At 51.9% G+C, this 27,496-nt stretch overlaps 1 protein-coding gene across 3 annotated transcripts in view; it reads left to right on the top strand.

The window, feature by feature from the left end:
* The window catches only part of maptb (microtubule-associated protein tau b), a 135,881-nt gene that overhangs the window by 82,273 nt on the left and 26,112 nt on the right, over window positions 1-27,496 (top strand). For all 3 annotated transcript variants that reach the window (XM_078223710.1, XM_078223709.1, XM_078223711.1), the window contains exon 10: window positions 20,966-21,058. In XM_078223710.1, coding sequence (XP_078079836.1) covers window positions 20,966-21,058 — 93 coding nt within the window. The remainder of the gene's footprint in view (window positions 1-20,965; window positions 21,059-27,496) is intronic.

Genomic DNA, 27,496 nt, shown 5'->3' with positions numbered 1-27,496 from the left:
ACAGATTCACACAGTGAATGGTTAGGGTGTGGAATGTACTGTCTGAGAGTGTGGTGGAGACAGATTCGCTCAGCGAGTGGTTAGGATGTGGAATGCACTGTCTGAGAGTGTGGTGGAGACAGATGCACACAGCGAGTGGTTGGGATCCGGAATGTACTGTCTGCGAGCGCGGTGGAGACAGGTTCTCACAGTGAATGGTTAGGGTCTGGAATGTACTGTCTGAGAGAGTGGTGGGGACAGATTCACACAGCGAGTGTTTCGCGTATGGAATGTACTGTCTGAGAGGGTAGTTGACACAGATTCACACAGTGAATGGTTAGGGTGTGGAATGTACTGTCTGAGAGTGTCGTGGGGACAGATTCACACAGTCAATGGTGAGGACCTGGAATGTACTGTCTGATAATGTGGTGGAGACAGATTCACACAGCGAGTGGTTAAGGTCTGGAATGTACTGTCTGAGAGCGCGGTGGGGACAGATTCACACAGTCAATGGTGAGGACCTGGAATGTACTGTCTGATAGTGTGGTGGAGACAGATTCACACAGCGAGTGGTTAGGCTCTGGAATGTACTGTCTGAAAGTGTGGTGGAGACAGATTCGCACAGTGAGTGGTTAGGATCTGGAATGTACTGTCTGAGACTGTGGTGGAGTCAGATTCACACAGTGAATGGTTAGGGTGTGGAATGTACTGTCTGAGAGTGTGTTGGAGACAGATTCACACAGCGAGTGGTTAGGATCTGGATTGTACTGTCTGAGAGTGTGGTGGAGACAGATTCACACAGTGAGTGGTATGGGTCTGGAATGTACTGTCTGAGAGTGTGGTGGAGACAGAGTCACACAGTGAACGGTTAGGGTGTGGAGCGTACTGTCTGAGAGTGTGGTGGAGACAGGCTCACACAGCGAGTGGTTAGGGTCTGGAATGTACTGTCTGAGAGCGTGGTGGAGACAGATTTGCACAGTGAGTGGTTCGGGTCTGGAATGTACTGTCCGAGAGTGTGGCGGAGACATATTCACATAGTGAGTGGTTAGGATGTGGAATGTACTGTCTCAGAGGTTGGTGGAGACAGATTCACACAGCGAGAGTTTCGGATCTGGAATGTACTGTCTGAAAGTGTGGTGGAGACAGAATCACACAGCGAATGATTAGGGTGTGGAATGTACTGTCTGAGGGGTGGTGGACACAGATTCACACAGTGAATCGTTAGGCTGTGGAATGTACTGTCTGAGAGTGTGGTGGAGACAGATTCACACAGCGAGTGGTTAGGATCTGGAATGTACTGTCTGAAAGTGTGGTGGGGATAGATTCACACAGTGAATGGTTAGGGTCCTGAATGTACAGTCTGAGAGTGTGGTGGAGACAGATTCACACAGCGAGAGATTCGCATCTGGAATGTACTGTCCGAGAGTGTGGCGGAGACATATTCACACAGTGAATGGTTAGGATGTGGAATGTACTGTCTCAGAGGTTGGTGGAGACAGATTCACACAGCGAGAGTTTCGGATCTGGAATGTACTGTCTGAGAGTGTGGTGGAGACAGATTCACACAGTGAATGGTTAGGGTGTGGAATGTACAGTCTCAGAGGGTGGTGGAGACAGACTCACACAGCGAGGGGTTCGGATCTGGAATCTACTGTCTGAAAGTGTGGTGGAGACAGATTCACACAGCGAGTGGTTAGCGTATGGAATGTACTGTCTGAGACTGTGGTGGAGACAGATTCACACAGCGAGTGGTTGGGATCCGGAATGTGCTGTCTGCGAGCGCGGTGGAGACTGGTTCGCACAGTGAATGGTTAGGGTCTGGAATGCACTGTCTGAGAGTGTGGTGAAGACAGATGCACACAGCGAGTGGTAAGGATCTGGAATGCACTGTCTGAGAGTGTGGTGGAGACAGATTTGCACAGCGAGTGGTTAGGGTCTGGAATGTCCTGTCTGAGAGTGTGGTGGAGACAGATTCACACAGCGAGTGGTTAGGGTCTGGAATGCTCTGTGTGAGAGTGTGGTGGAGACAGATTCACACAGTGAGTGGTATGGGTCTGGAATGTACTGTCTGAGACTGTGGTGGAGACAGATTCACACAGCGAGTGGTTAGGGTCTGGAATGCTCTGTGTGAGAGTGTGGTGGAGACAGATTCACACAGCGAGTGGTTAGGGTCTGGAATGCTCTGTGTGTGAGTGTGGTGGAGACAGATTCACACAGTGAGTGGTATGGGTCTGGAATGTACTGTCTGAAACTGTGGTGGAGACAGATTCACACAGCGAGTGGTTAAGGTCTCGAATGTACAGTCTGAGAGTGTGGTGGAGACAGGTTCTCACGGTGAATGGTTAGGATCTGTAATGTACTGTCTGAGAGTGTGGTGGAGACAGATTCACACAGCGAGTAGTCCTGGTCTGGAATGTACGCTCTGATAGTGTGGTGGAGAGAGATTCACACAGTAAATGGTTAGAGTCTGGAATGTACTGTCTGAGAGTGTGGTGGAGACAGATTCACACAGTGAATGGTTAGGGTGTGGAATGTACAGTCTAAGAGGGTGGTGGAGACAGACTCACACAGCGAGAGGTTCGGATCTGGAATCTACTGTCTGAAAGTGTGATGGAGACAGATTCACACAGTGAATGGTTAGGGTGTGGAATGTACTGTGTGAGAGTGTGGTGGAGACAGATTCACACAGCGAGTGGTTAGCGTATGGAATGTACTGTCTGAGACTGTGGTGGAGACAGATTCACACAGCGAGTGGTTGGGATCCGGAATGTACTGTCTGCGAGCGCGGTGGAGACAGGTTCGCACAGTGAATGGTTAGGGTCTGGAATGTACTGTCTGAGAGAGTGGTGGGGACAGATTCACACAGCGAGTGTTTCGCGTCTGGAATGTACTGTCTGAGAGGGTAGTGGACACCGATTCACACAGTGAATGGTTAGGGTGTGGAATGTACTGTCTGAGAGTGTGGTGGGTACAGATTCACACAGTCAATGGTGAGGACCTGGAATGTACTGTCTGATAGTGTGGTGGAGACAGATTCACACAGCGAGTGGTTAGGCTCTGGAATGTACTGTCTGAAAGTGTGGTGGAGACAGATTCGCACAGTGAGTGGTTAGGATCTGGAATGTACTGTCTGAGACTGTGGTGGAGTCAGATTCACACAGTGAATGGTTAGGGTGTGGAATGTACTGTCTGAGAGTGTGTTGGAGACAGATTCACACAGCGAGTGGTTAGGATCTGGATTGTACTGTCTGAGAGTGTGGTGGAGACAGATTCACACAGTGAGTGGTATGGGTCTGGAATGTACTGTCTGAGAGTGTGGTGGAGACAGAGTCACACAGTGAACGGTTAGGGTGTGGAGCGTGCTGTCTGAGAGTGTGGTGGAGACAGGCTCACACAGCGAGTGGTTAGGGTCTGGAATGTACTGTCTGAGAGCGCGGTGGAGACAGATTTGCACAGTGAGTGGTTCGGGTGTGGAATGTACTGTCCGAGAGTGTGGCGGGGACATATTCACATAGTGAATGGTTAGGATGTGGAATGTACTGTCTCAGAGGGTGGTGGAGACAGATTCACACAGCGAGAGTTTCGGATCTGGAATGTACTGTCTGAAAGTGTGGTGGAGACAGAATCACACAGTGAATAATTAGGGTGTGGAATGTACTGTCTGAGGGGGTGGTGGACACAGATTCACACAGTGAATCGTTAGGCTGTGGAATGTACTGTCTGAGAGTGCGGTGGAGACAGATTCACACAGCGAGTGGTTAGGATCTGGAATGTACTGTCTGAAAGTGTGGTGGGGATAGATTCACACAGTGAATGGTTAGGGTCCTGAATGTACAGTCTGAGAGTGTGGTGGAGACAGATTCACACAGTGAATGGTTAGGATGTGGAATGTACTGTCTCAGAGGTTGGTGGAGACAGATTCACACAGCAAGAGTTTCGGATCTGGAATGTACTGTCTGAGAGTGTGGCGGAGACATATTCACACAGTGAATGGTTAGGATGTGGAATGTACTGTCTCAGAGGTTGGTGGAGACAGATTCACACAGCGAGAGGTTCGCATCTGGAATGTACTCTCCGAGAGTGTGGCGGAGACATATTCACACAGTGAATGGTTAGGATGTGGAATGTACTGTCTCAGAGGTTGGTGGAGACAGATTCACACAGCAAGAGTTTCGGATCTGGAATGTACTGTCTGAGAGTGTGGTGGAGACAGATTCACACAGTGAATGGTTAGGGTGTGGAATGTACAGTCTAAGAGGGTGGTGGAGACAGACTCACACAGCGAGAGGTTCGGATCTGGAATCTACTGTCTGAAAGTGTGGTGGAGACAGATTCACACAGCGAGTGGTTAGTGTATGGAATGTACTGTCTGAGACTGTGGTGGAGACAGATGCACACAGCGAGTGGTTGGGATCCGGAATGTACTGTCTGCGAGCGCGGTGGAGACAGGTTCGCACAGTGAATGGTTAGGGTCTGGAATGTACTGTCTGAGAGCGCGGTGGAGACAGATTCACACAACGAGTGGTTAGGGTCTGGAATGTACTGTCTGAGAGTGTGGTGGAGACAGATGCACAAAGTGAGTGGTTAGGCTCTGGAATGTACTGTCTGAAAGTGTGGTGGAGACAGATTCGCACAGTGAGTGGTTAGGATCTGGAATGTACTGTCTGAGACTGTGGTGGAGTCAGATTCACACAGTGAATGGTTAGGGTGTGGAATGTACTGTCTGAGAGTGTGTTGGAGACAGATTCACACAGCGAATGGTTAGGATCTGGATTGTAATGTCTGAGAGTGTGGTGGAGACAGATTCACACAGTGAGTGGTATGGGTCTGGAATGTACTGTCTGAGAGTGTGGTGGAGACAGAGTCACACAGTGAACGGTTAGGGTGTGGAGCGTGCTGTCTGAGAGTGTGGTGGAGACAGGCTCACACAGCGAGTGGTTAGGGTCTGGAATGTACTGTCTGAGAGCGCGGTGGAGACAGATTTGCACAGTGAGTGGTTCGGGTGTGGAATGTACTGTCCGAGAGTGTGGCGGAGACATATTCACATAGTGAATGGTTAGGATGTGGAATGTACCGTCTCAGAGGGTGGTGGAGACAGATTCACACAGCGAGAGTTTCGGATCTGGAATGTACTGTCTGAAAGTGTGGTGGAGACAGAATCACACAGCGAATGATTAGGGTGTGGAATGTACTGTCTGAGGGGGTGGTGGACACAGATTCACACAGTGAATCGTTAGGCTGTGGAATGTACTGTCTGAGAGTGCGGTGGAGACAGATTCACACAGCGAGTGGTTAGGATCTGGAATGTACTGTCTGAAAGTGTGGTGGGGATAGATTCACACAGTGAATGGTTAGGGTCCTGAATGTACAGTCTGAGAGTGTGGTGGAGACAGATTCACACAGTGAATGGTTAGGATGTGGAATGTACTGTCTCAGAGGTTGGTGGAGACAGATTCACACAGCAAGAGTTACGGATCTGGAATGTACTGTCTGAGAGTGTGGTGGAGACAGATTCACACAGTGAATGGTTAGGGTGTGGAATGTACAGTCTAAGAGGGTGGTGGAGACAGACTCACACAGCGAGAGTTTCGGATCTGGAATGTACTGTCTGAGAGTGTGGCGGAGACATATTCACACAGTGAATGGTTAGGATGTGGAATGTACTGTCTCAGAGGTTGGTGGAGACAGATTCACACAGCGAGAGGTTCGCATCTGGAATGTACTCTCCGAGAGTGTGGCGGAGACATATTCACACAGTGAATGGTTAGGATGTGGAATGTACTGTCTCAGAGGTTGGTGGAGACAGATTCACACAGCAAGAGTTTCGGATCTGGAATGTACTGTCTGAGAGTGTGGTGGAGACAGATTCACACAGTGAATGGTTAGGGTGTGGAATGTACAGTCTAAGAGGGTGGTGGAGACAGATGCACACAGCGAGTGGTTGGGATCCGGAATGTACTGTCTGCGAGCGCGGTGGAGACAGGTTCGCACAGTGAATGGTTAGGGTCTGGAATGTACTGTCTGAGAGAGTGGTAGGGACAGATTCGCACAGTGAGTGGTCAGGATCGGGAATGGACTGTCTGAGAGTGTGGTGGAAACAGATTCACACAGCGAGTGGTTAGGATGGGGAATGCACTGTCTGAGAGTGTGGTGGAGACAGATGCACACAGCGAGTGGTTAGGATCTGGAATGTCCTGTCTGAGAGTGTGGTGGAGACAGATTCACACAGCGAGTGGTTAGGGTCTGGAATGTCCTGTCTGAGAGTGTGGTGGAGACAGATTCACACAGCGAGTGGTTAGCGTCTGGAATGCTCTGTGTGAGAGTGTGGTGGGGACAGATTCACACAGTGAGTGGTATGGGTCTGGAATGTACTGTCTGAGACTGTGGTGGAGACAGATTCACACAGCGAGTGATTAAGGTCTCGAATGTACAGTCTGAGAGTGTGGTGGAGACAGGTTCTCACGGTGAATGGTTAGGATCTGTAATGTACTGTCTGAGAGTGTGGTGGAGACAGATTCACACAGCGAGTAGTCCTGGTCTGGAATGTACGCTCTGATAGTATGGTGGAGAGAGATTCACACAGTAAATGGTTAGAGTCTGGAATGTACTGTCTGAGAGTGTGGTGGGGACAGGTTCACACAGCGAGTGTTTTGCGTATGGAATGTTCTGTCTGAGAGTGTGGTGGAGACAGATTCACACAGTGAATGGTTAGGGTGTGGAATGTACAGTCTAAGAGGGTGGTGGAGACAGACTCACACAGCGAGAGGTTCGGATCTGGAATCTACTGTCTGAAAGTGTGGTGGAGACAGATTCACACAGTGAATGGTTAGGGTGTGGAATGTACTGTCTGAGAGTGTGGTGGAGACAGATTCACACAGCGAGTGGTTAGCGTATGGAATGTACTGTCTGAGACTGTGGTGGAGACAGATTCACACAGCGAGTGGTTGGGATCCGGAATGTACTGTCTGCGAGCGCTGTGGAGACAGGTTCGCACAGTGAATGGTTAGGGTCTGGAATGTACTGTCTGAGAGAGTGGTGGGGACAGATTCACACAGCGAGTGTTTCGCGTATGGAATGTGCTGTCTGAGAGGGTAGTGGACACAGATTCACACAGTGAATGGTTAGGGTGTGGAATGTACTGTCTGAGAGTGTGGTGGGGACAGATTCACACAGTCAATGGTGAGGACCTGGAATGTACAGTCTGATAGTGTGGTGGAGACAGATTCACACAGCGAGTGGTTAAGGTCTGGAATGTACTGTCTGAGAGCGCGGTGGAGACAGATTCACACAACGAGTGGTTAGGGTCTGGAATGTACTGTCTGAGAGTGTGGTGGAGACAGATTCACAAAGTGAGTGGTTCGGCTCTGGAATGTACTGTCTGAAAGTGTGGTGGAGACAGATTCGCACAGTGAGTGGTTAGGATCTGGAATGTACTGTCTGAGACTGTGGTGGAGTCAGATTCACACAGTGAATGGTTAGGGTGTGGAATGTACTGTCTGAGAGTGTGTTGGAGACAGATTCACACAGCGAATGGTTAGGATCTGGATTGTACTGTCTGAGAGTGTGGTGGAGACAGATACACACAGTGAGTGGTATGGGTCTGGAAGGTACTGTCTGAGACTGTGGTGGAGACAGATTCACACAGCGAGTGGTTAGGGTCTTGAATGTACAGTCTGAGAGTGTGGTTGAGACAGGTTCCCACGGTGAATGGTTAGGATCTGTAATGTACTGTCTGAGAGTGTGGTGGAGACAGATTCACACAGCGAGTGGTTAGGGTCTGGAATGCTCTGTGTGAGAGTGTGGTGGAGACAGATTTACACAGTGAGTGGTTAGGATCTGGAATGTACTGTCTGAGAGTGTGGTGGAGACAGATTCACACAGCGAGAGGTTCGCATCTGGAATGTTCTGTCTGAGAGTGTGGTGGAGACAGATTCACACAGTGAATGGTTAGGGTGTGGAATGTACAGTCTCAGAGGGTGGTGGAGACAGACTCACACAGCGAGAGGTTCGGATCTGGAATCTACTGTCTGAAAGTGTGGTGGAGACAGATTCACACAGCGAGTGGTTAGCGTATGGAATGTACTGTCTGAGACTGTGGTGGAGACAGATTCACACAGCGAGTGGTTGGGATCCGGAATGTACTGTCTGCGAGCGCGGTGGAGACAGGTTCGCACAGTGAATGGTTAGGGTCTGGAATGTACTGTCTGAGAGAGTGGTGGGGACAGATTCACACAGTGAGTGGTCAGGATCGGGAATGTACTGTCTGAGAGTGTGGTGGAAACAGATTCACACAGCGAGTGGTTAGGATGGGGAATGCACTGTCTGAGAGTGTGGTGGAGACAGATTCACACAGCGAGTGGTTAGGATCTGGATTGTACTGTCTGAGAGTGTGGTGGAGACAGATTCACACAGTGAGTGGTATGGGTCTGGAATGTACTGTCTGAGACTGTGGTGGAGGCAGATTCACACAGCGAGTGGTTAGGGTCTTCAATGTACAGTCTGAGAGTGTGGTGGAGACCGATTCACAGCGCGAGTGGTTAGGATCTGGAATGTACTGTCTGAAAGTTTGGTGGAGACTGAATCACGCAGTGAATGATTAGGGTGTGGAATGTACTGTCTGAGGGTGTGGTGGAGACAGATTCACACAGCGAGTGGTTAGGATCTGGAATGTACTGTCTGAAAGTGTGGTGGGGATAGATTCACACAGTGAATGGTTAGGGTCCTGAATGTATAGTCTGAGAGTGTGGCGGAGACATATTCACACAGTGAATGGTTAGGGTCCTGAATGTACAGTCTGAGAGTGTGGTGGAGACAGATTTACACAGTGAATGGTTAGGGTGTGGAATGTACAGTCTAAGAGTGTGGTGGAGACAGACTCACACAGCGAGAGGTTCGGATCTGGAATCTACTGTCTGAAAGTGTGGTGGAGACAGATTCACACAGCGAGTGGTTAGCGTATGGAATGTACTGTCTGAGACTGTGGTGGAGACAGATTCACACAGCGAGTGGTTGGGATCCGGAATGTACTGTCTGCGAGCGCGGTGGAGACAGGTTCGCACAGTGAATGGTTAGGGTCTGGAATGTACTGTCTGAGAGAGTGGTGGGGACAGATTCACACAGTGAGTGGTCAGGATCGGGAATGTACTGTCTGAGAGTGTGGTGGAAACAGATTCACACAGCGAGTGGTTAGGATGGGGAATGCACTGTCTGAGAGTGTGGTGGAGACAGATTCACACAGCGAGTGGTTAGGATCTGGATTGTACTGTCTGAGAGTGTGGTGGAGACAGATTCACACAGTGAGTGGTATGGGTCTGGAATGTACTGTCTGAGACTGTGGTGGAGACAGATTCACACAGCGAGTGGTTAGGGTCTTGAATGTACAGTCAGAGAGTGTGGTGGAGACCGATTCACACAGCGAGTGGTTAGGATCTGGAATGTACTGTCTGAAAGTTTGGTGGAGACTGAATCACGCAGTGAATGATTAGGGTGTGGAATGTACTGTCTGAGGGTGTGGTGGAGACAGATTCACACAGCGAGTGGTTAGGATCTGGAATGTACTGTCTGAAAGTGTGGTGGGGATAGATTCACACAGTGAATGGTTAGGGTCTGGAATGTACAGTCTGAGAGTGTGGCGGAGACATATTCACACAGTGAATGGTTAGGGTCCTGAATGTACAGTCTGAGAGTGTGGTGGAGACAGATTTACACAGTGATTGGTTAGGGTGTGGAATGTACAGTCTAAGAGTGTGGTGGAGACAGACTCACACAGCGAGAGGTTCGGATCTGGAATGTACTGTCTGAAAGTGTGGTGGAGACAGATTCACACAGCGAGTGGTTAGCGTATGGAATGTACTGTCTGAGACTGTGGTGGAGACAGATTCACACAGCGAGTGGTTGGGATCCGGAATGTACTGTCTGCGAGCGCGGTGGAGACAGGTTCGCACAGTGAATGGTTAGGGTCTGGAATGTACTGTCTGAGAGGGTGGTGGGGACAGATTCACACAGCGAGAGGTTCGCATCTGGAATGTGCTGTCTGAGAGTGTGGCGGAGACATATTCACACAGCGAGTGGTTAGGACCTGGAATGCACTGTCTGAGAGTGTGGTGGAGACAGATGCACACAGCGAGTGGTAACGATCTGGAATGCACTGTCTGAGAGTGTGGTGGAGACAGATGCACACAGCGAGAGGTTCGCATCTGGAATGTGCTGTCTGAGAGTGTGGCGGAGACATATTCACACAGCGAGTGGTTAGGACCTGGAATGCACTGTCTGAGAGTGTGGTGGAGACAGATGCACACAGCGAGTGGTAACGATCTGGAATGCACTGTCTGAAAGTGTGGTGGAGACAGAATCACACAGTGAATGATTAGGGTGTGGAATGTACTGTCTGAGGGGGTGGTGGACACAGATTCACACAGTGAATCGTTAGGCTGTGGAATGTACTGTCTGAGAGTGTGGTGGAGACAGATTCACACAGCGAGTGGTTAGGATCTGGAATGCTCTGTCTGAGAGTGTGGTGGAGACAGATTCACACAGCGAGTGGTTAGGATCTGGAATGCACTGTCTGAGAGTGTGGTGGAGAAAGATGCACACAGCGAGTGGTTAGGGTCTGGAATGTACTGTCCGAGACTGTGGTGGAGACAGATTCACACAGTGACTGGTTAGGGTGTGGAATGTACAGTCTGAGAGAGTGGTGGAGACAGATTCAAACAGTGAGTCGTTAGGATCTGGAATGCACTGTCTGAGAGTGTGGTTGAGACAGATTCACACAGTGAGCGGTTAGGGTCTCGAATGTACTGTCTTAGAGTGTGGTGGAGACAGGTTCACACAGTGAATGGTTAGGATCTGTAATGTACTGTCTGAGAGTTTCGTGGAGACAGATTCACACATTGAGTGGTTCGGGTCTCGAATGTACTGTCTTAGAGTGTGGTGGAGACAGATTCACATAGCTAGTAGTCCGGGTCTGGAATGTACTGTCTGCGAGTGTGTTGGAGGCAGATTCACACAGCGAGTGGTTAGGCTCTGGAATCTACTGTCTGAAAGTGTGGTGGAGACAGAATCACGCAGTGAATGTTTCGGGTGTGGAATGTACTGTCTGACAGTGTGGTGGAGACAGATTTACACAGCGAGTGGTTGCGGGCTGGAATGCTCTGTGTGAGAGTGCGGTGGAGACAGATTCACACAACAAGTGGTCCGGTTCTGGAATGTACTGTCTGAGAGTGTGGTGGAGACAGATTCACACAGCGAGTGGTTAGGATCTGGAATGTACTGTCTGAGAGTGTGGTGGAGACAAATTCACACAGCGAGTGGTTCGTGTCTGGAATGTACTGTCTGAGAGTGTGCTGGAGACAAATTCACACAGTGACTGGTTAGGGTGTGGAATGTACTGTCTGAGAGGGTGGTGGAGACAGATTCAAACAGCGAGTCGTTAGGATGTGGACTGCACTGTCTGAGAGTGTGGTGGAGACAGATTCACACAGCGAGTGGTTAGGGTCTCAAATGTTCTGTCTGAGAGTGTGGTGGAGACAGGTTCACACAGTCAATGGTTCGGATCTGGAATGTACTGTCTGAGAGTGTGGTGGAGACAGATTCACACAGCGAGTGGTTAGGATGGGGAATGCACTGTCTGAGAGTGTGGTGGAGACAGATTCACACAGCGAGTGGTTAGGATCTGGATTGTACTGTCTGAGAGTGTGGTGGAGACAGATTCACACAGTGAGTGGTATGGGTCTGGAATGTACTGTCTGAGACTGTGGTGGAGACAGATTCACACAGCGAGTGGTTAGGGTCTTGAATGTACAGTCAGAGAGTGTGGTGGAGACCGATTCACACAGCGAGTGGTTAGGATCTGGAATGTACTGTCTGAAAGTTTGGTGGAGACTGAATCACGCAGTGAATGATTAGGGTGTGGAATGTACTGTCTGAGGGTGTGGTGGAGACAGATTCACACAGCGAGTGGTTAGGATCTGGAATGTACTGTCTGAAAGTGTGGTGGGGATAGATTCACACAGTGAATGGTTAGGGTCTGGAATGTACAGTCTGAGAGTGTGGCGGAGACATATTCACACAGTGAATGGTTAGGGTCCTGAATGTACAGTCTGAGAGTGTGGTGGAGACAGATTTACACAGTGATTGGTTAGGGTGTGGAATGTACAGTCTAAGAGTGTGGTGGAGACAGACTCACACAGCGAGAGGTTCGGATCTGGAATGTACTGTCTGAAAGTGTGGTGGAGACAGATTCACACAGCGAGTGGTTAGCGTATGGAATGTACTGTCTGAGACTGTGGTGGAGACAGATTCACACAGCGAGTGGTTGGGATCCGGAATGTACTGTCTGCGAGCGCGGTGGAGACAGGTTCGCACAGTGAATGGTTAGGGTCTGGAATGTACTGTCTGAGAGGGTGGTGGGGACAGATTCACACAGCGAGAGGTTCGCATCTGGAATGTGCTGTCTGAGAGTGTGGCGGAGACATATTCACACAGCGAGTGGTTAGGACCTGGAATGCACTGTCTGAGAGTGTGGTGGAGACAGATGCACACAGCGAGTGGTAACGATCTGGAATGCACTGTCTGAGAGTGTGGTGGAGACAGATGCACACAGCGAGAGGTTCGCATCTGGAATGTGCTGTCTGAGAGTGTGGCGGAGACATATTCACACAGCGAGTGGTTAGGACCTGGAATGCACTGTCTGAGAGTGTGGTGGAGACAGATGCACACAGCGAGTGGTAACGATCTGGAATGCACTGTCTGAAAGTGTGGTGGAGACAGAATCACACAGTGAATGATTAGGGTGTGGAATGTACTGTCTGAGGGGGTGGTGGACACAGATTCACACAGTGAATCGTTAGGCTGTGGAATGTACTGTCTGAGAGTGTGGTGGAGACAGATTCACACAGCGAGTGGTTAGGATCTGGAATGCTCTGTCTGAGAGTGTGGTGGAGACAGATTCACACAGCGAGTGGTTAGGATCTGGAATGCACTGTCTGAGAGTGTGGTGGAGAAAGATGCACACAGCGAGTGGTTAGGGTCTGGAATGTACTGTCCGAGACTGTGGTGGAGACAGATTCACACAGTGACTGGTTAGGGTGTGGAATGTACAGTCTGAGAGAGTGGTGGAGACAGATTCAAACAGTGAGTCGTTAGGATCTGGAATGCACTGTCTGAGAGTGTGGTTGAGACGGATTCACACAGTGAGCGGTTAGGGTCTCGAATGTACTGTCTTAGAGTGTGGTGGAGACAGGTTCACACAGTGAATGGTTAGGATCTGTAATGTACTGTCTGAGAGTTTCGTGGAGACAGATTCACACATTGAGTGGTTCGGGTCTCGAATGTACTGTCTTAGAGTGTGGTGGAGACAGATTCACATAGCTAGTAGTCCGGGTCTGGAATGTACTGTCTGCGAGTGTGTTGGAGGCAGATTCACACAGCGAGTGGTTAGGCTCTGGAATCTACTGTCTGAAAGTGTGGTGGAGACAGAATCACGCAGTGAATGTTTCGGGTGTGGAATGTACTGTCTGACAGTGTGGTGGAGACAGATTTACACAGCGAGTGGTTGCGGGCTGGAATGCTCTGTGTGAGAGTGCGGTGGAGACAGATTCACACAACAAGTGGTCCGGTTCTGGAATGTACTGTCTGAGAGTGTGGTGGAGACAGATTCACACAGCGAGTGGTTAGGATCTGGAATGTACTGTCTGAGAGTGTGGTGGAGACAAATTCACACAGCGAGTGGTTCGTGTCTGGAATGTACTGTCTGAGAGTGTGCTGGAGACAAATTCACACAGTGACTGGTTAGGGTGTGGAATGTACTGTCTGAGAGGGTGGTGGAGACAGATTCAAACAGCGAGTCGTTAGGATGTGGACTGCACTGTCTGAGAGTGTGGTGGAGACAGATTCACACAGCGAGTGGTTAGGGTCTCAAATGTTCTGTCTGAGAGTGTGGTGGAGACAGGTTCACACAGTCAATGGTTCGGATCTGGAATGTACTGTCTGAGAGTGTGGTGGAGACAGATTCACACAGTGAATGGTTCGGATCTGGAATGTACTTTCTGAAAGTGTGGTGGAGACAGATTTAAACAGTGAATGATTAGCGTCTGGAATGTACTGTCTGAGAGCCCGGTGGAGACAGGTTCGCACAGTGAATGGTTAGGATCTGGAATGTACTGTCTGAGTGGGTGGTGGAGACAGATTAACACAGTGAGTGGTCAGGATCGGGAATGTACTGTCTGAGAGTGTGGTGGAGACAGATTCACACAGCGAGTGGTTAGGGTGTGGAATGTACTGTCTGAGAGTGTGGTGGAGACAGATTCACACTGCGAGTGGTCCGGGTCTGGAATGTACTGTCTGAGTGTGTGGTGGAGACAGATTCAAACAGCGAGTCGTTAGGATCTGGAATGCACTGTCTGAGAGTGTGGTGGAGACAGATTCACACAGTGATTGGTTAGGGTCTCGAATGTACTGTCTGAGAGTGTGGTGGAGACAGATTCGCACAGCGAGTGGTTAGGGTCTGGAATGTACTGTCTGAGTGTGTGTTGGAGACAGATTCACACAGCGAGTGGTTGGGATCGGGAATGTACTGTCTGAGTGTGTGGTGGAGACAGATTCAAACAGCGAGTCGTTAGGATCTGGAATGCACTGTCTGAGAGTGTGGTGGAGACAGATTCACACAGTGATTGGTTAGGGTCTCGAATGTACTGTCTGAGAGTGTGGTGGAGACAGATTCGCACAGCGAGTGGTTAGGGTCTGGAATGTACTGTCTGAGTGTGTGTTGGAGACAGATTCACAGCGAGTGGTTGGGATCGGGAATGTACTGTCTGAAAGTGTGGTGGAGACAGATTCAAACAGCGAGTGGTTAGGTTCTGGAATATACTGTCTGGGAGTGCGGTGGAGACAGGTTCGCACAGTGAATGTTTAGGATCTGGAATGTACTGTCTGAGAAGTTGGTGGAGACAGATTCACAAAGTGAATGGTTAGCTTCTGGAATGTACTGTCTGAGAGTGTGGTGGAGACAGGTTCACACAGCGAGTGGTCCGGGTCTGGAATGTACTGTCTGAGAGTGCGGTGGAGACAGATTCACACAACGAGTGGTTAGGATCTGAAATGAACTGTCTGAGAGTGTGGTGGAGACAGATTCACACAGTGACTGGTTAGGGTGTGGAATCTACAGTCTGAGAGGGTGGTGGAGACTGATTCAAACAGCGAGTCGTTAGGATGTGGACTGCACTATGAGAGTGTGGTGGAGACAGATTCACACAGCGAGTGGTTAGGGTCTCAAATGTTCTGTCTGAGAGTGTGGTGGAGACAGGTTCACACAGTCAATGGTTCGGATCTGGAATGTACTGTCTGAGAGTGTGGTGGAGACAGATTGACACAGCGAGTAGTCCGGTTCTGGAATGTACTGTCTGAGAGTGTGGTGGAGACAGATTCACACAGTGAATGGTTCGGATCTGGAATGTACTTACTGAAAGTGTGGTGGAGACAGATTCACACAGTGAATGATTAGCGTCTGGAATGTGCTGTCTGAGAGTGTGGTGGAGACAGATTCACACAGCGAGTGGTTAGGATCTGAAATGTACTGTCTGAAAGTGTGGTGGAGACCGATTCAAACAGCGAGTGGTTTGGTTCTGGAATATACTGTCTGAGAGTGCGGTGGAGACAGGTTCGCACAGTGAATGTTTAGGATCTGGAATGTAATGTCTGAGAGGTTGGTGGAGACAGATTCACAAAGTGAATGGTTAGCTTCTGGAATGTACTGTCTGAGAGTGTGGTGGAGACAGGTTCACACAGCGAATGGTCCGGGTCTGGAATGTACTGTCTGAGAGTGTGGTGGAGACAGATTTACACAGCGAGTGGTTGGGGGCTGGAATGCTCTGTGTGAGAGTGTGGTGGAGACAGATTCACACAACGAGTGGTTAGGATCTGAAATGAACTGTCTGAGAGTGTGGTGGAGACAGATTCACACAGTGAATGGTTTGGATCTGGAATGTACTGTCTGAGAGTGTGATGGAGACAGATTCACACAGTGAATGATTAGCGTCTGGAATGTACTGTCTGAGTGTGTGGTGGAGACAGATTCGCACAGCGAGTGGTTAGGGTCTGCAATGTACTGTCTGAGAGTGTGGTGGAGACAGATTCAAACAGCGAGAGGTTAGGGTCTGGAATGTACTGTCTGAGAGCGCGGTGGAGACAGGTTCGCATAGTGAATGGTTAGAAACATAGAAACATAGAAACCCTACAGTGCAGAAGGAGGCCATTCGGCCCATCGAGTCTGCACCGACCACAATCCCACCCAGGCCCTACCCCCACATATTTTACCCGCTAATCCCTCTAACCTACGCATCCCAGGACTCTAAGGGACAATTTTTTTTTTAACCTGGCCAATCAACCTAACCCGCACATCTTTGGACTGTGGGAGGAAACCGGAGCACCCGGAGGAAACCCACGCAAACACGAGGAGAATGTGCAAACTCCACACAGACAGTGACCCGAGCCGGGAATCGAACCCGGGACCCTGGAGCTGTGAAGCAGCAGTGCTAACCACTGTGCTACCGTGCCGCCCTGGATCTGGAATGTACTGTCTGAGAGGGTGGTGGAGACAGATTCACACAGCGAGTGGTTAGGGTGTGGAATGTACTGTCTGAGAGTGTGTTGGAGACAGATTCACACAGCGAGTGGTTGGGATCTGGAATGTACTGTCTGAAAGTGTGGTGGAGACAGATTCACACAGTGAATGGTTAGGGTGTGGAGCGTACTGTCTGAGAGTGTGGTGGAGATAGATTCTAACAGCGAGTGGTTAGGTTCTGAAATATACTGTCTGAGTGTGCGGTGGAGACAGGTTCGCACAGTGAATGTTTCGGATCTGGAATATACTGTCTGAGAGGGTGGTGGAGACAGATTCACAAAGTGAATGGTTAGCTTCTGGAATGTACTGTCTGAGAGTGTGGTGGAGACAGGTTCACACAGCCAGTGGTCCGGGTCTGGAATGTACTGTCTGAGAGTGTGGTGGAGACAAATTCACACAACGAGTGGTTAGGACCTGAAAAGTACTGTCTGAGTGCGTGGTGGAGACAGATTCACACAATGAATGATTAGCATCTGGAATGTACTGTCTGAGAGTGTGGTGGAGACAGATTCGCACAGCGAGTGGTTAGGGTCTGCAATGTACTGTCTGAGATTGTGGTGGAGACAGATTCAAACAGCGAGTGGTTAGGGTCTGGAATGTACTGTCTGAGAGCGCGGTGGAGTCAGGTTCGCTCAGTGAATGGTTAGGATCTGGAATGTACTGTCTGAGAGGGTGGTGGAGACATTCACACAGTGAGTGGTTGGGATCTGGAATGCACTGTCTGACAGTGTGGTGGAGACAGATTCACACAGCGAGTGGTTAGGGTGTGGAATGTACTGTCTGAGAGTGTGGTGGAGACAGATTCACACTGCGAGTGGTCCGGGTCTGGAATGTACTGTCTGAGAGTGTGATGGAGACAGATTTACACAGCGAGTGGTTGGGGTCTGGAATGTACTGTCTGAGAGTGTGGTGGAGACAGATTCACACAGTGACTGGTTAGGGTGTGGAATGTACAGTCTGAGAGGGTGGTGGAGACAGATTCAAACAGCGAGTGGTTCGGGTCTCGAATGTACTGTGTGAGAGTGTGGTGGAGACAGGTTCACACAGTCAGTGGTTCAGATCTGGAATGTACTGTCTGAGAGTGTGGTGGAGACAGGTTCACACAGTCAGTGGTTCAGATCTGGAATGTACTGTCTGAGAGTGTGGTGGAGACAGGTTCACACAGTCAGTGGTTCGGATCTGGAATGTACTTTCTGAGAGTGTGGTGGAGACAGATTCACACAGTGAATGGTTAGGGTTATGGAATGTACTGTCTGAGACTGTGGTGGAGACAGATTCGCAGAGCGAGTGCTTAAGGTCTGGAATGTACTGACTGAAAGTGTGGTAGAGACAGATTCACACAGTGAGTGGTTAGGGTCTGGAATGTACTGTCTGAGAGTGTGGTGGAGACAGATTCACACAGCGAGTGGTTCGGATCTTGAATGTACTGTCTGAGAGTGTGGTGGAGACAGATTCACACAGCGGGTGGTTAGGATCTGGAATGTACTGTCTGAGAGTGTGGTGGAGACAGATTCACACAGCGAGTGGTTAGGATCTGGAATGTACTGACTGAGAGTGTTTTGGAGGCAGATTCACACAGCGAGTGGTTAGGATCTGGAATGTACTGTCTGAGAGTGTGGTGGAGACAGATTCGCACAGCGAGTGGTTAGGGTCTGGAATGTACTGTCTGAGTGTGTGTTGGAGACAGATTCACACAGCGAGTGGTTGGGATCGGGAATGTACTGTCTGAAAGTGTGGTGGAGACAGATTCAAACAGCGAGTGGTTAGGTTCTGGAATATACTGTCTGGGAGTGCGGTGGAGACAGGTTCGCACAGTGAATGTTTAGGATCTGGAATGTGCTGTCTGAGAGGTTGGTGGAGACAGATTCACAAAGTGAATGGTTAGCTTCTGGAATGTACTGTCTGAGAGTGTGGTGGAGACAGGTTCACACAGCGAGTGGTCCGGGTCTGGAATGTACTGTCTGAGAGTGCGGTGGAGACAGATTCACACAACGAGTGGTTAGGATCTGAAATGAACTGTCTGAGAGTGTGGTGGAGACAGATTCACACAGTGAATGGTTTGGATCTGGAATGTACTGTCTGTATGTGTGGTGGAGACAGAATCACGCAGTGAATGATTAGCGTCTGGAATGTACTGTCTGAGAGTGTGGTGGAGACAGATTGAAACAGCGAGAGGTTAGGGTCTGGAATGTACTGTCTGAGAGCGCGGTGGAGACAGGTTCGCACAGTGAATGGTTTGGGTCTGGAATGTACTGTCTGAGAGGGTGGTGGAGACAGATTCACACAGCGAGTGGTTAGGGTGTGGAATGTACTGTCTGAGTGTGTGTTGGCGACAGATTCACACAGCGAGTGGTTGGGATCTGGAATGTACTGTCTGAAAGTGTGGTGGAGACAGATTCACACAGTGAATGGTTAGGGTGTGGAGTGTACTGTCTGAGAGTATGGTGGAGACAGATTCTAACAGCGAGTGGTTAGGTTCTGAAATATACTGTCTGAGAGTGCGGTGGAGACAGGTTCGCACAGTGAATGTTTAGGATCTGGACTGTACTGTCTGAGAGGGTGGTGGAGACAGATTGACAAAGTGAATGTTCAGCTTCTGGAATGTACTGTCTGAGAGTGTGGTGGAGACAGGTTCACACAGCGAGTGGTCCGGGTCTGGAATGTACTGTCTGAGAGTGTGGTGGAGACAAATTCACACAACGAGTGGTTAGGACCTGAAAAGTACTGTCTGAGTGCGTGGTGGAGACAGATTCACACAATGAATGATTAGCATCTGGAATGTACTGTCTGAGAGTGTGGTGGAGACAGATTCGCACAGCGAGTGGTTAGGATCTGGAATGTACTGTCTGAGAGTGTGGTGGAGACATATTCAAACAGCGAGTGGTTAGGGTCTGGAATGTACTGTCTGAGAGCGCGGTGGAGTCAGGTTCGCACAGTGAATGGTTAGGATCTGGAATGTACTGTCTGAGAGGGTGGTGGAGACATTCACACAGTGAGTTGTCAGGATCTGGAATGCACTGTCTGACAGTGTGGTGGAGACACATTCACACTGCGAGTGGTCCGGGTCTGGAATGTACTGTCTGAGAGTGTGATGGAGACAGATTTACACAGCGAGTGGTTGGGGTCTGGAATGTACTGTCTGAGAGTGTGGTGGAGACAGATTCAAACAGCGAGTCGTTAGGATCTGGAATGCACTGTCTGAGTGTGTGGTGGAGACAGATTGACACAGTGAATGGTTCGGGTGTGGAATGTACTGTCTGAGACTGTGGTGGAGACAGATTCGCACAGCGAGTGCTTAAGTTCTGGAATGTACTGTCTGAATGTGTGGTGGAGACAGATTCACACAGCGAGTGGTTAGGATCTGGAATGTACTGTCTGAGAGTGTGGTGGAGACAGATTCACACAGCGAGTGGTTAGGATCTGGAATGTACTGTCTGAGAGTGTGGTGGAGACAGATTCACACAGCGAGTGGTTAGCATCTGGAATGTACTGTCTGAGAGTGTGGTGGAGACAGATTCACACAGCGAGTGGTTAAGGTCTGGAATGTACTGTCTGAGAGTGTGGTGGAGACAGATTCACACAGCGAGTGGTTAAGGTCTGGAATGTACTGTGTGTGGGCGGTGCAGGTTCAGTCGAAGCTTTCAAAGAGGAATTGGATCAGCCCCTGAAGAGAAAGTAATTGGAGGGCAGTGGGGATGGGCAGGGTCGTGGCTGTAGCTTAGTTGCTCCTGCAGGGGGCTGGCACAGACATGATGGGTCAAATGGCCGCCTTCGCGTGTAACCATTGTGTGATTCTATGGTGAAATTGAGTGTCAGTGTGGTGTACTGGGTGAGGGAATCAGTGAGAGATCAGGCTGGAGCAGCGTGGGTTTCTCTATATATCTGTCTCTATATATATTCGTGTCCTGAGATGCGTAGGTTAGAGCGATTAGCGGGTAAAATATGTCGGGATATGGGGGTAGGCCTGGGTGGGATTGTGGTCGGTGTAGACTCGATGGGCCGAATGGCCTCTTTCTGCACAGTAGGGTTCTATGATTCTATGATCTGTGGATATCTGGGGGCTGCTGTTGCTGTGGTTTGTGCTGTGGCTGCTGGGAGGAGAAGACACTCTACACTGTGAGCATGATCAGAGTGAGAGTCTGGCAGCGTGTTCCACCAATCCATTTATCACATGTTGTTCCAGCCACAACATCACACAGTAGACAAAGCAGGGCCAATGAATCCTCCTCCCAGCAGTGATTAGGTGTGTCGGTTATGTACAGCTCCTCCAGTGGGCTGGTAAGGAATTGCTGTTTTGAGTGGCTCGCAGGTTTACCAGTGGGACTGGGTCCCTTTCCTATGATTATTGTGACCCTTTCTCTGCTGCAGATACAAATCGTACACAAGAAGGAAGATTATAGCAGTGTGCAGTCCAAGTGTGGCTCCAAAGACAAGATCAGACATATTCCAGGAGGAGGCAATGTAAGCACAAGCAATAGAATTAAGGAGTGTCCCGGAATCCTCGTGTCCCAGTGTGAGAATCCCCGTGTCCCAGTGTGAGATTCCTGTGTCCCAGTGTGAGAGTCCTGTGTCCCAGTGTGAGGTTCCCGTGTCCCAGTGTGAGGTTCCCGTGTCCCAGTGTGAGAATCCTGTGTCCCAGTGTGAGAGTCCTGTGTCCCAGTGTGAGTCCTGTGTCCCAGTGTGAGGTTCCCGTGTCCCAGTGTGAGATTCCTGTGTCCCAGTGTGAGAGTCCTGTGTCCCAGTGTGAGAGTCCTGTGTCCCAGTGTGAGGTTCCCGTGTCCCAGTGTGAGAATCCCCCCCGTGTCCCAGTGTGAGACTCCCCCCCTCCCCCCCCACTGTGTTCCAGTGTGAGATTCCCCCCTCTGTGTCCCAATGTGAGAATCCCCGTGTCCTTGTGTGAGATTTCCCCCCCCCCGCCCCATGTTCCAGTGTGAGATTCCTCCATGTCCCAGTGTGAGATTCCCCCCCCGCCCGTGCCCCAGTGTGAGATTCCCCCCCCCCGTGTCCCAGTGCAAGATTCCCCCCCCCCCGTGCCCCAGTGTGAGATTCCCTCCCTGTGTCCCAGTGTGAGATTCCACCCCATGTCCCAATGTGAAATTCCCCTGTGTCCCAGTGTGAGATTCCCCCGTGTCCCAGTGTGAGATTCCCCCGTGTCCCAGTGTGAGATTCCCCCGTGTCCCAGTGTGAGATTCCCCCGTGTCCCAGTGTGAGATTCCCCCGTGTCCCAGTGTGAGATTCCCCCCCATGTCCCATTGTGAGATTCCCCCATGTCCCAATGTGAGTTCCCCTGTGTCCCAGGGTGAGATTCCCCCGTGTCCCAGTGTGAGATTCCCCCGTGTCCCAGTGTGAGATTCCCCCCCGTGTCCCATTGTGAGATTCCCCCCCGTGTCCCATTATGAGAATACCCCCCATGGTCCCAGTGTGAGATTCCCCCCCCCCCTCGTGCCCCAGTGTGAGATCCACCCCCCCCCCCCCGTGTCCCAGTGTGAGATTCCCCTCTGTGTCTCAGTGTGTGATTCACCCTGTGTCCCAGTGTGAGATTCCCCCCATGTCCCAGTGTGAGATTCCCGTGTCCCAGTGTGAGATTCCCCCATGTCCCAGTGTGAGATTCCACCCCCATGTCCCAGTGTGAGATTCCCCCGTGTCCCAGTGTGAGATTCCCCCGTGTCCCAGTGTGTGATTCCACCCCCATGTCCCAGTGTGAGATTCCCCCGTGTCCCAGTGTGAGATTCCACCCCCATGTCCCAGTGTGAGATTCCTCTGTGTCCCAGTGTGAGATTCCCCCGTGTCCCAGTGTGAGATTCCACCCCCATATCCCAGTGTGAGATTCCCCACCGCCCCCCATGTCCCAATGTGAGATTTCCCCCATGTCCCAGTGTGAGATTTCCCCCATGTCCCAGTGTGAGATTGCCGTGTCCCAGTGTGAGATTCCCCCGTGTCCCAGTGTGAGATTCCCCCGTGTCCCAGTGTGAGATTCCCCCCATGCCCCAGTGTGAGATTCCCGTGTCCCAGTGTGAGATTCCACCCCCATGTCTCAGTGTGAGATTCCCCACCGCCCCCCCGTGTCCCAATGTGAGATTTCCCCCATGTCCCAGTGTGAGATTTCCCCCATGTCCCAGTGTGAGATTCCCGTGTCCCAGTGTGAGATTCCCGTGTCCCAGTGTGAGATTCCCCCGTGTCCCAGTGTGAGATTCCCCCCATGTCCCAGTGTGAGATTCCCCCCGTGTCCCAATGTGAGATTCCCCCAGTATCCCAGTGCGAGATTCCCTCCCCCGTGTCCCAGTGTGAGATTCCCCTGTGTCCCAGTGTGAGATTCCCCCGTGTCCCAGTGTGAGATTCCCCCGTGTCCCAGTGTGAGATTCCACCCCCATGTCCCAGTGTGAGATTCCCCACCGCCCCCCGTGTCCCAATGTGAGATTTCCCCCATGTCCCAGTGTGAGATTTCCCCCATGTCCCAGTGTGAGATTCCCGTGTCCCAGTGTGAGATTCCCCCGTGTCCCAGTGTGAGATTCCCGTGTCCCAGTGTGAGATTCCCCCGTGTCCCAGTGTGAGATTCCTGTGTCCCAGTGTGAGATTCCCCCGTGTCCCAGTGTGAGATTCCCCCGTGTCCCAGTGAGAGATTCCCCCCATGTCCCAGTGTGAGATTCCCGTATCCCAGTGTGAGATTCCCCCGTGTCCCAGTGTGAGATTCCACCCCCATGTCCCAGTGTGAGATTCCCCACCGCCCCCCGTGTCCCAATGTGAGATTTCCCCCATGTCCCAGTGTGAGATTCCCGTGTCCCAGTGTGAGATTCCCCCGTGTCCCAGTGTGAGATTCCCGTATCCCAGTGTGAGATTCCCCCGTGTCCCAGTGTGAGATTCCACCCCCATGTCCCAGTATGAGATTCCCCACCGCCCCCCGTGTCCCAGTGTGAGATTCCCCCGTTTCCCAGTGTGAGATTCCCCCCATGTCCCAGTGTGTGATTTCCCCCATGTCCCAGTGTGAGATTCCCGTGTCCCAGTGTGAGATTCCCCCGTGTCCCAGTGTGAGATTCCCCCGTGTCCCAGTGTGAGATTCCCCCGTGTCCCAGTGTGAGATTCCCGTGTCCCAGTGTGAGATTCCCCCGTGTCCCAGTGTGAGATTCCCGTATCCCAATGTGAGATTCCCCCGTGTCCCCGTGTGAGATTCCACCCCCATGTCCCAGTATGAGATTCCCCACCGCCCCCCGTGTCCCAGTGTGAGATTCCCCCGTGTCCCAGTGTGAGATTCCCCCCATGTCCCAGTGTGTGATTTCCCCCATGTCCCAGTGTGAGATTCCCGTGTCCCAGTGTGAGATTCCCCCGTGTCCCAGTGTGAGATTCCCCCGTGTCCCAGTGTGAGATTCCCCCGTGTCCCAGTGTGAGATTCCCGTGTCCCAGTGTGAGATTCCCCCGTGTCCCAGTGTGAGATTCCCCCGTGTCCCAGTGAGAGATTCCCCCCATGTCCCAGTGTGAGATTCCCGTATCCCAGTGTGAGATTCCCCCGTGTCCCAGTGTGAGATTCCACCCCCATGTCCCAGTGTGAGATTCCCCACCGCCCCCCGTGTCCCAATGTGAGATTTCCCCCATGTCCCAGTGTGAGATTCCCGTGTCCCAGTGTGAGATTCCCCCGTGTCCCAGTGTGAGATTCCCGTATCCCAATGTGAGATTCCCCCGTGTCCCAGTGTGAGATTCCACCCCCATGTCCCAGTATGAGATTCCCCACCGCCCCCCGTGTCCCAGTGTGAGATTCCCCCGTGTCCCAGTGTGAGATTCCCCCGTGTCCCAGTGTGAGATTCCCGTGTTCCAGTGTGAGATTCCCCCGTGTCCCAGTGTGAGATTCCCCCGTGTCCCAGTGAGAGATTCCCCCCATGTCCCAGTGTGAGATTCCCATATCCCAGTGTGAGATTCCCCCGTGTCCCATTATGAGAATACCCCCCATGGTCCCAGTGTGAGATTCCCCCCCCCCCTCGTGCCCCAGTGTGAGATCCACCCCCCCCCCCCCCCCGTGTCCCAGTGTGAGATTCCCCTCTGTGTCTCAGTGTGTGATTCACCCTGTGTCCCAGTGTGAGATTCCCCCCATGTCCCAGTGTGAGATTCCCGTGTCCCAGTGTGAGATTCCCCCATGTCCCAGTGTGAGATTCCACCCCCATGTCCCAGTGTGAGATTCCCCCGTGTCCCAGTGTGAGATTCCCCCGTGTCCCAGTGTGTGATTCCACCCCCATGTCCCAGTGTGAGATTCCCCCGTGTCCCAGTGTGAGATTCCACCCCCATGTCCCAGTGTGAGATTCCTCTGTGTCCCAGTGTGAGATTCCCCCGTGTCCCAGTGTGAGATTCCACCCCCATATCCCAGTGTGAGATTCCCCACCGCCCCCCATGTCCCAATGTGAGATTTCCCCCATGTCCCAGTGTGAGATTTCCCCCATGTCCCAGTGTGAGATTGCCGTGTCCCAGTGTGAGATTCCCCCGTGTCCCAGTGTGAGATTCCCCCGTGTCCCAGTGTGAGATTCCCCCCATGCCCCAGTGTGAGATTCCCGTGTCCCAGTGTGAGATTCCACCCCCATGTCTCAGTGTGAGATTCCCCACCGCCCCCCCGTGTCCCAATGTGAGATTTCCCCCATGTCCCAGTGTGAGATTTCCCCCATGTCCCAGTGTGAGATTCCCGTGTCCCAGTGTGAGATTCCCGTGTCCCAGTGTGAGATTCCCCCGTGTCCCAGTGTGAGATTCCCCCCATGTCCCAGTGTGAGATTCCCCCCGTGTCCCAATGTGAGATTCCCCCAGTATCCCAGTGCGAGATTCCCTCCCCCGTGTCCCAGTGTGAGATTCCCCTGTGTCCCAGTGTGAGATTCCCCCGTGTCCCAGTGTGAGATTCCCCCGTGTCCCAGTGTGAGATTCCACCCCCATGTCCCAGTGTGAGATTCCCCACCGCCCCCCGTGTCCCAATGTGAGATTTCCCCCATGTCCCAGTGTGAGATTTCCCCCATGTCCCAGTGTGAGATTCCCGTGTCCCAGTGTGAGATTCCCCCGTGTCCCAGTGTGAGATTCCCGTGTCCCAGTGTGAGATTCCCCCGTGTCCCAGTGTGAGATTCCCGTGTCCCAGTGTGAGATTCCCCCGTGTCCCAGTGTGAGATTCCCCCGTGTCCCAGTGAGAGATTCCCCCCATGTCCCAGTGTGAGATTCCCGTATCCCAGTGTGAGATTCCCCCGTGTCCCAGTGTGAGATTCCACCCCCATGTCCCAGTGTGAGATTCCCCACCGCCCCCCGTGTCCCAATGTGAGATTTCCCCCATGTCCCAGTGTGAGATTCCCGTGTCCCAGTGTGAGATTCCCCCGTGTCCCAGTGTGAGATTCCCGTATCCCAGTGTGAGATTCCCCCGTGTCCCAGTGCGAGATTCCCTCCCCCGTGTCCCAGTGTGAGATTCCCCTGTGTCCCAGTGTGAGATTCCCCCGTGTCCCAGTGTGAGATTCCCCCGTGTCCCAGTGTGAGATTCCACCCCCATGTCCCAGTGTGAGATTCCCCACCGCCCCCCGTGTCCCAATGTGAGATTTCCCCCATGTCCCAGTGTGAGATTTCCCCCATGTCCCAGTGTGAGATTCCCGTGTCCCAGTGTGAGATTCCCCCGTGTCCCAGTGTGAGATTCCCGTGTCCCAGTGTGAGATTCCCCCGTGTCCCAGTGTGAGATTCCTGTGTCCCAGTGTGAGATTCCCCCGTGTCCCAGTGTGAGATTCCCCCGTGTCCCAGTGAGAGATTCCCCCCATGTCCCAGTGTGAGATTCCCGTATCCCAGTGTGAGATTCCCCCGTGTCCCAGTGTGAGATTCCACCCCCATGTCCCAGTGTGAGATTCCCCACCGCCCCCCGTGTCCCAATGTGAGATTTCCCCCATGTCCCAGTGTGAGATTCCCGTGTCCCAGTGTGAGATTCCCCCGTGTCCCAGTGTGAGATTCCCGTATCCCAGTGTGAGATTCCCCCGTGTCCCAGTGTGAGATTCCACCCCCATGTCCCAGTATGAGATTCCCCACCGCCCCCCGTGTCCCAGTGTGAGATTCCCCCGTTTCCCAGTGTGAGATTCCCCCCATGTCCCAGTGTGTGATTTCCCCCATGTCCCAGTGTGAGATTCCCGTGTCCCAGTGTGAGATTCCCCCGTGTCCCAGTGTGAGATTCCCCCGTGTCCCAGTGTGAGATTCCCCCGTGTCCCAGTGTGAGATTCCCGTGTCCCAGTGTGAGATTCCCCCGTGTCCCAGTGTGAGATTCCCGTATCCCAATGTGAGATTCCCCCGTGTCCCCGTGTGAGATTCCACCCCCATGTCCCAGTATGAGATTCCCCACCGCCCCCCGTGTCCCAGTGTGAGATTCCCCCGTGTCCCAGTGTGAGATTCCCCCCATGTCCCAGTGTGTGATTTCCCCCATGTCCCAGTGTGAGATTCCCGTGTCCCAGTGTGAGATTCCCCCGTGTCCCAGTGTGAGATTCCCCCGTGTCCCAGTGTGAGATTCCCCCGTGTCCCAGTGTGAGATTCCCGTGTCCCAGTGTGAGATTCCCCCGTGTCCCAGTGTGAGATTCCCCCGTGTCCCAGTGAGAGATTCCCCCCATGTCCCAGTGTGAGATTCCCGTATCCCAGTGTGAGATTCCCCCGTGTCCCAGTGTGAGATTCCACCCCCATGTCCCAGTGTGAGATTCCCCACCGCCCCCCGTGTCCCAATGTGAGATTTCCCCCATGTCCCAGTGTGAGATTCCCGTGTCCCAGTGTGAGATTCCCCCGTGTCCCAGTGTGAGATTCCCGTATCCCAATGTGAGATTCCCCCGTGTCCCAGTGTGAGATTCCACCCCCATGTCCCAGTATGAGATTCCCCACCGCCCCCCGTGTCCCAGTGTGAGATTCCCCCGTGTCCCAGTGTGAGATTCC

The sequence above is a fragment of the Mustelus asterias genome, chromosome 11 (assembly GCF_964213995.1).
Source record: "Mustelus asterias chromosome 11, sMusAst1.hap1.1, whole genome shotgun sequence".
NCBI lineage: Eukaryota > Metazoa > Chordata > Chondrichthyes > Carcharhiniformes > Triakidae > Mustelus > Mustelus asterias.
This window is presented reverse-complemented; position numbering and strand designations above follow the sequence as displayed.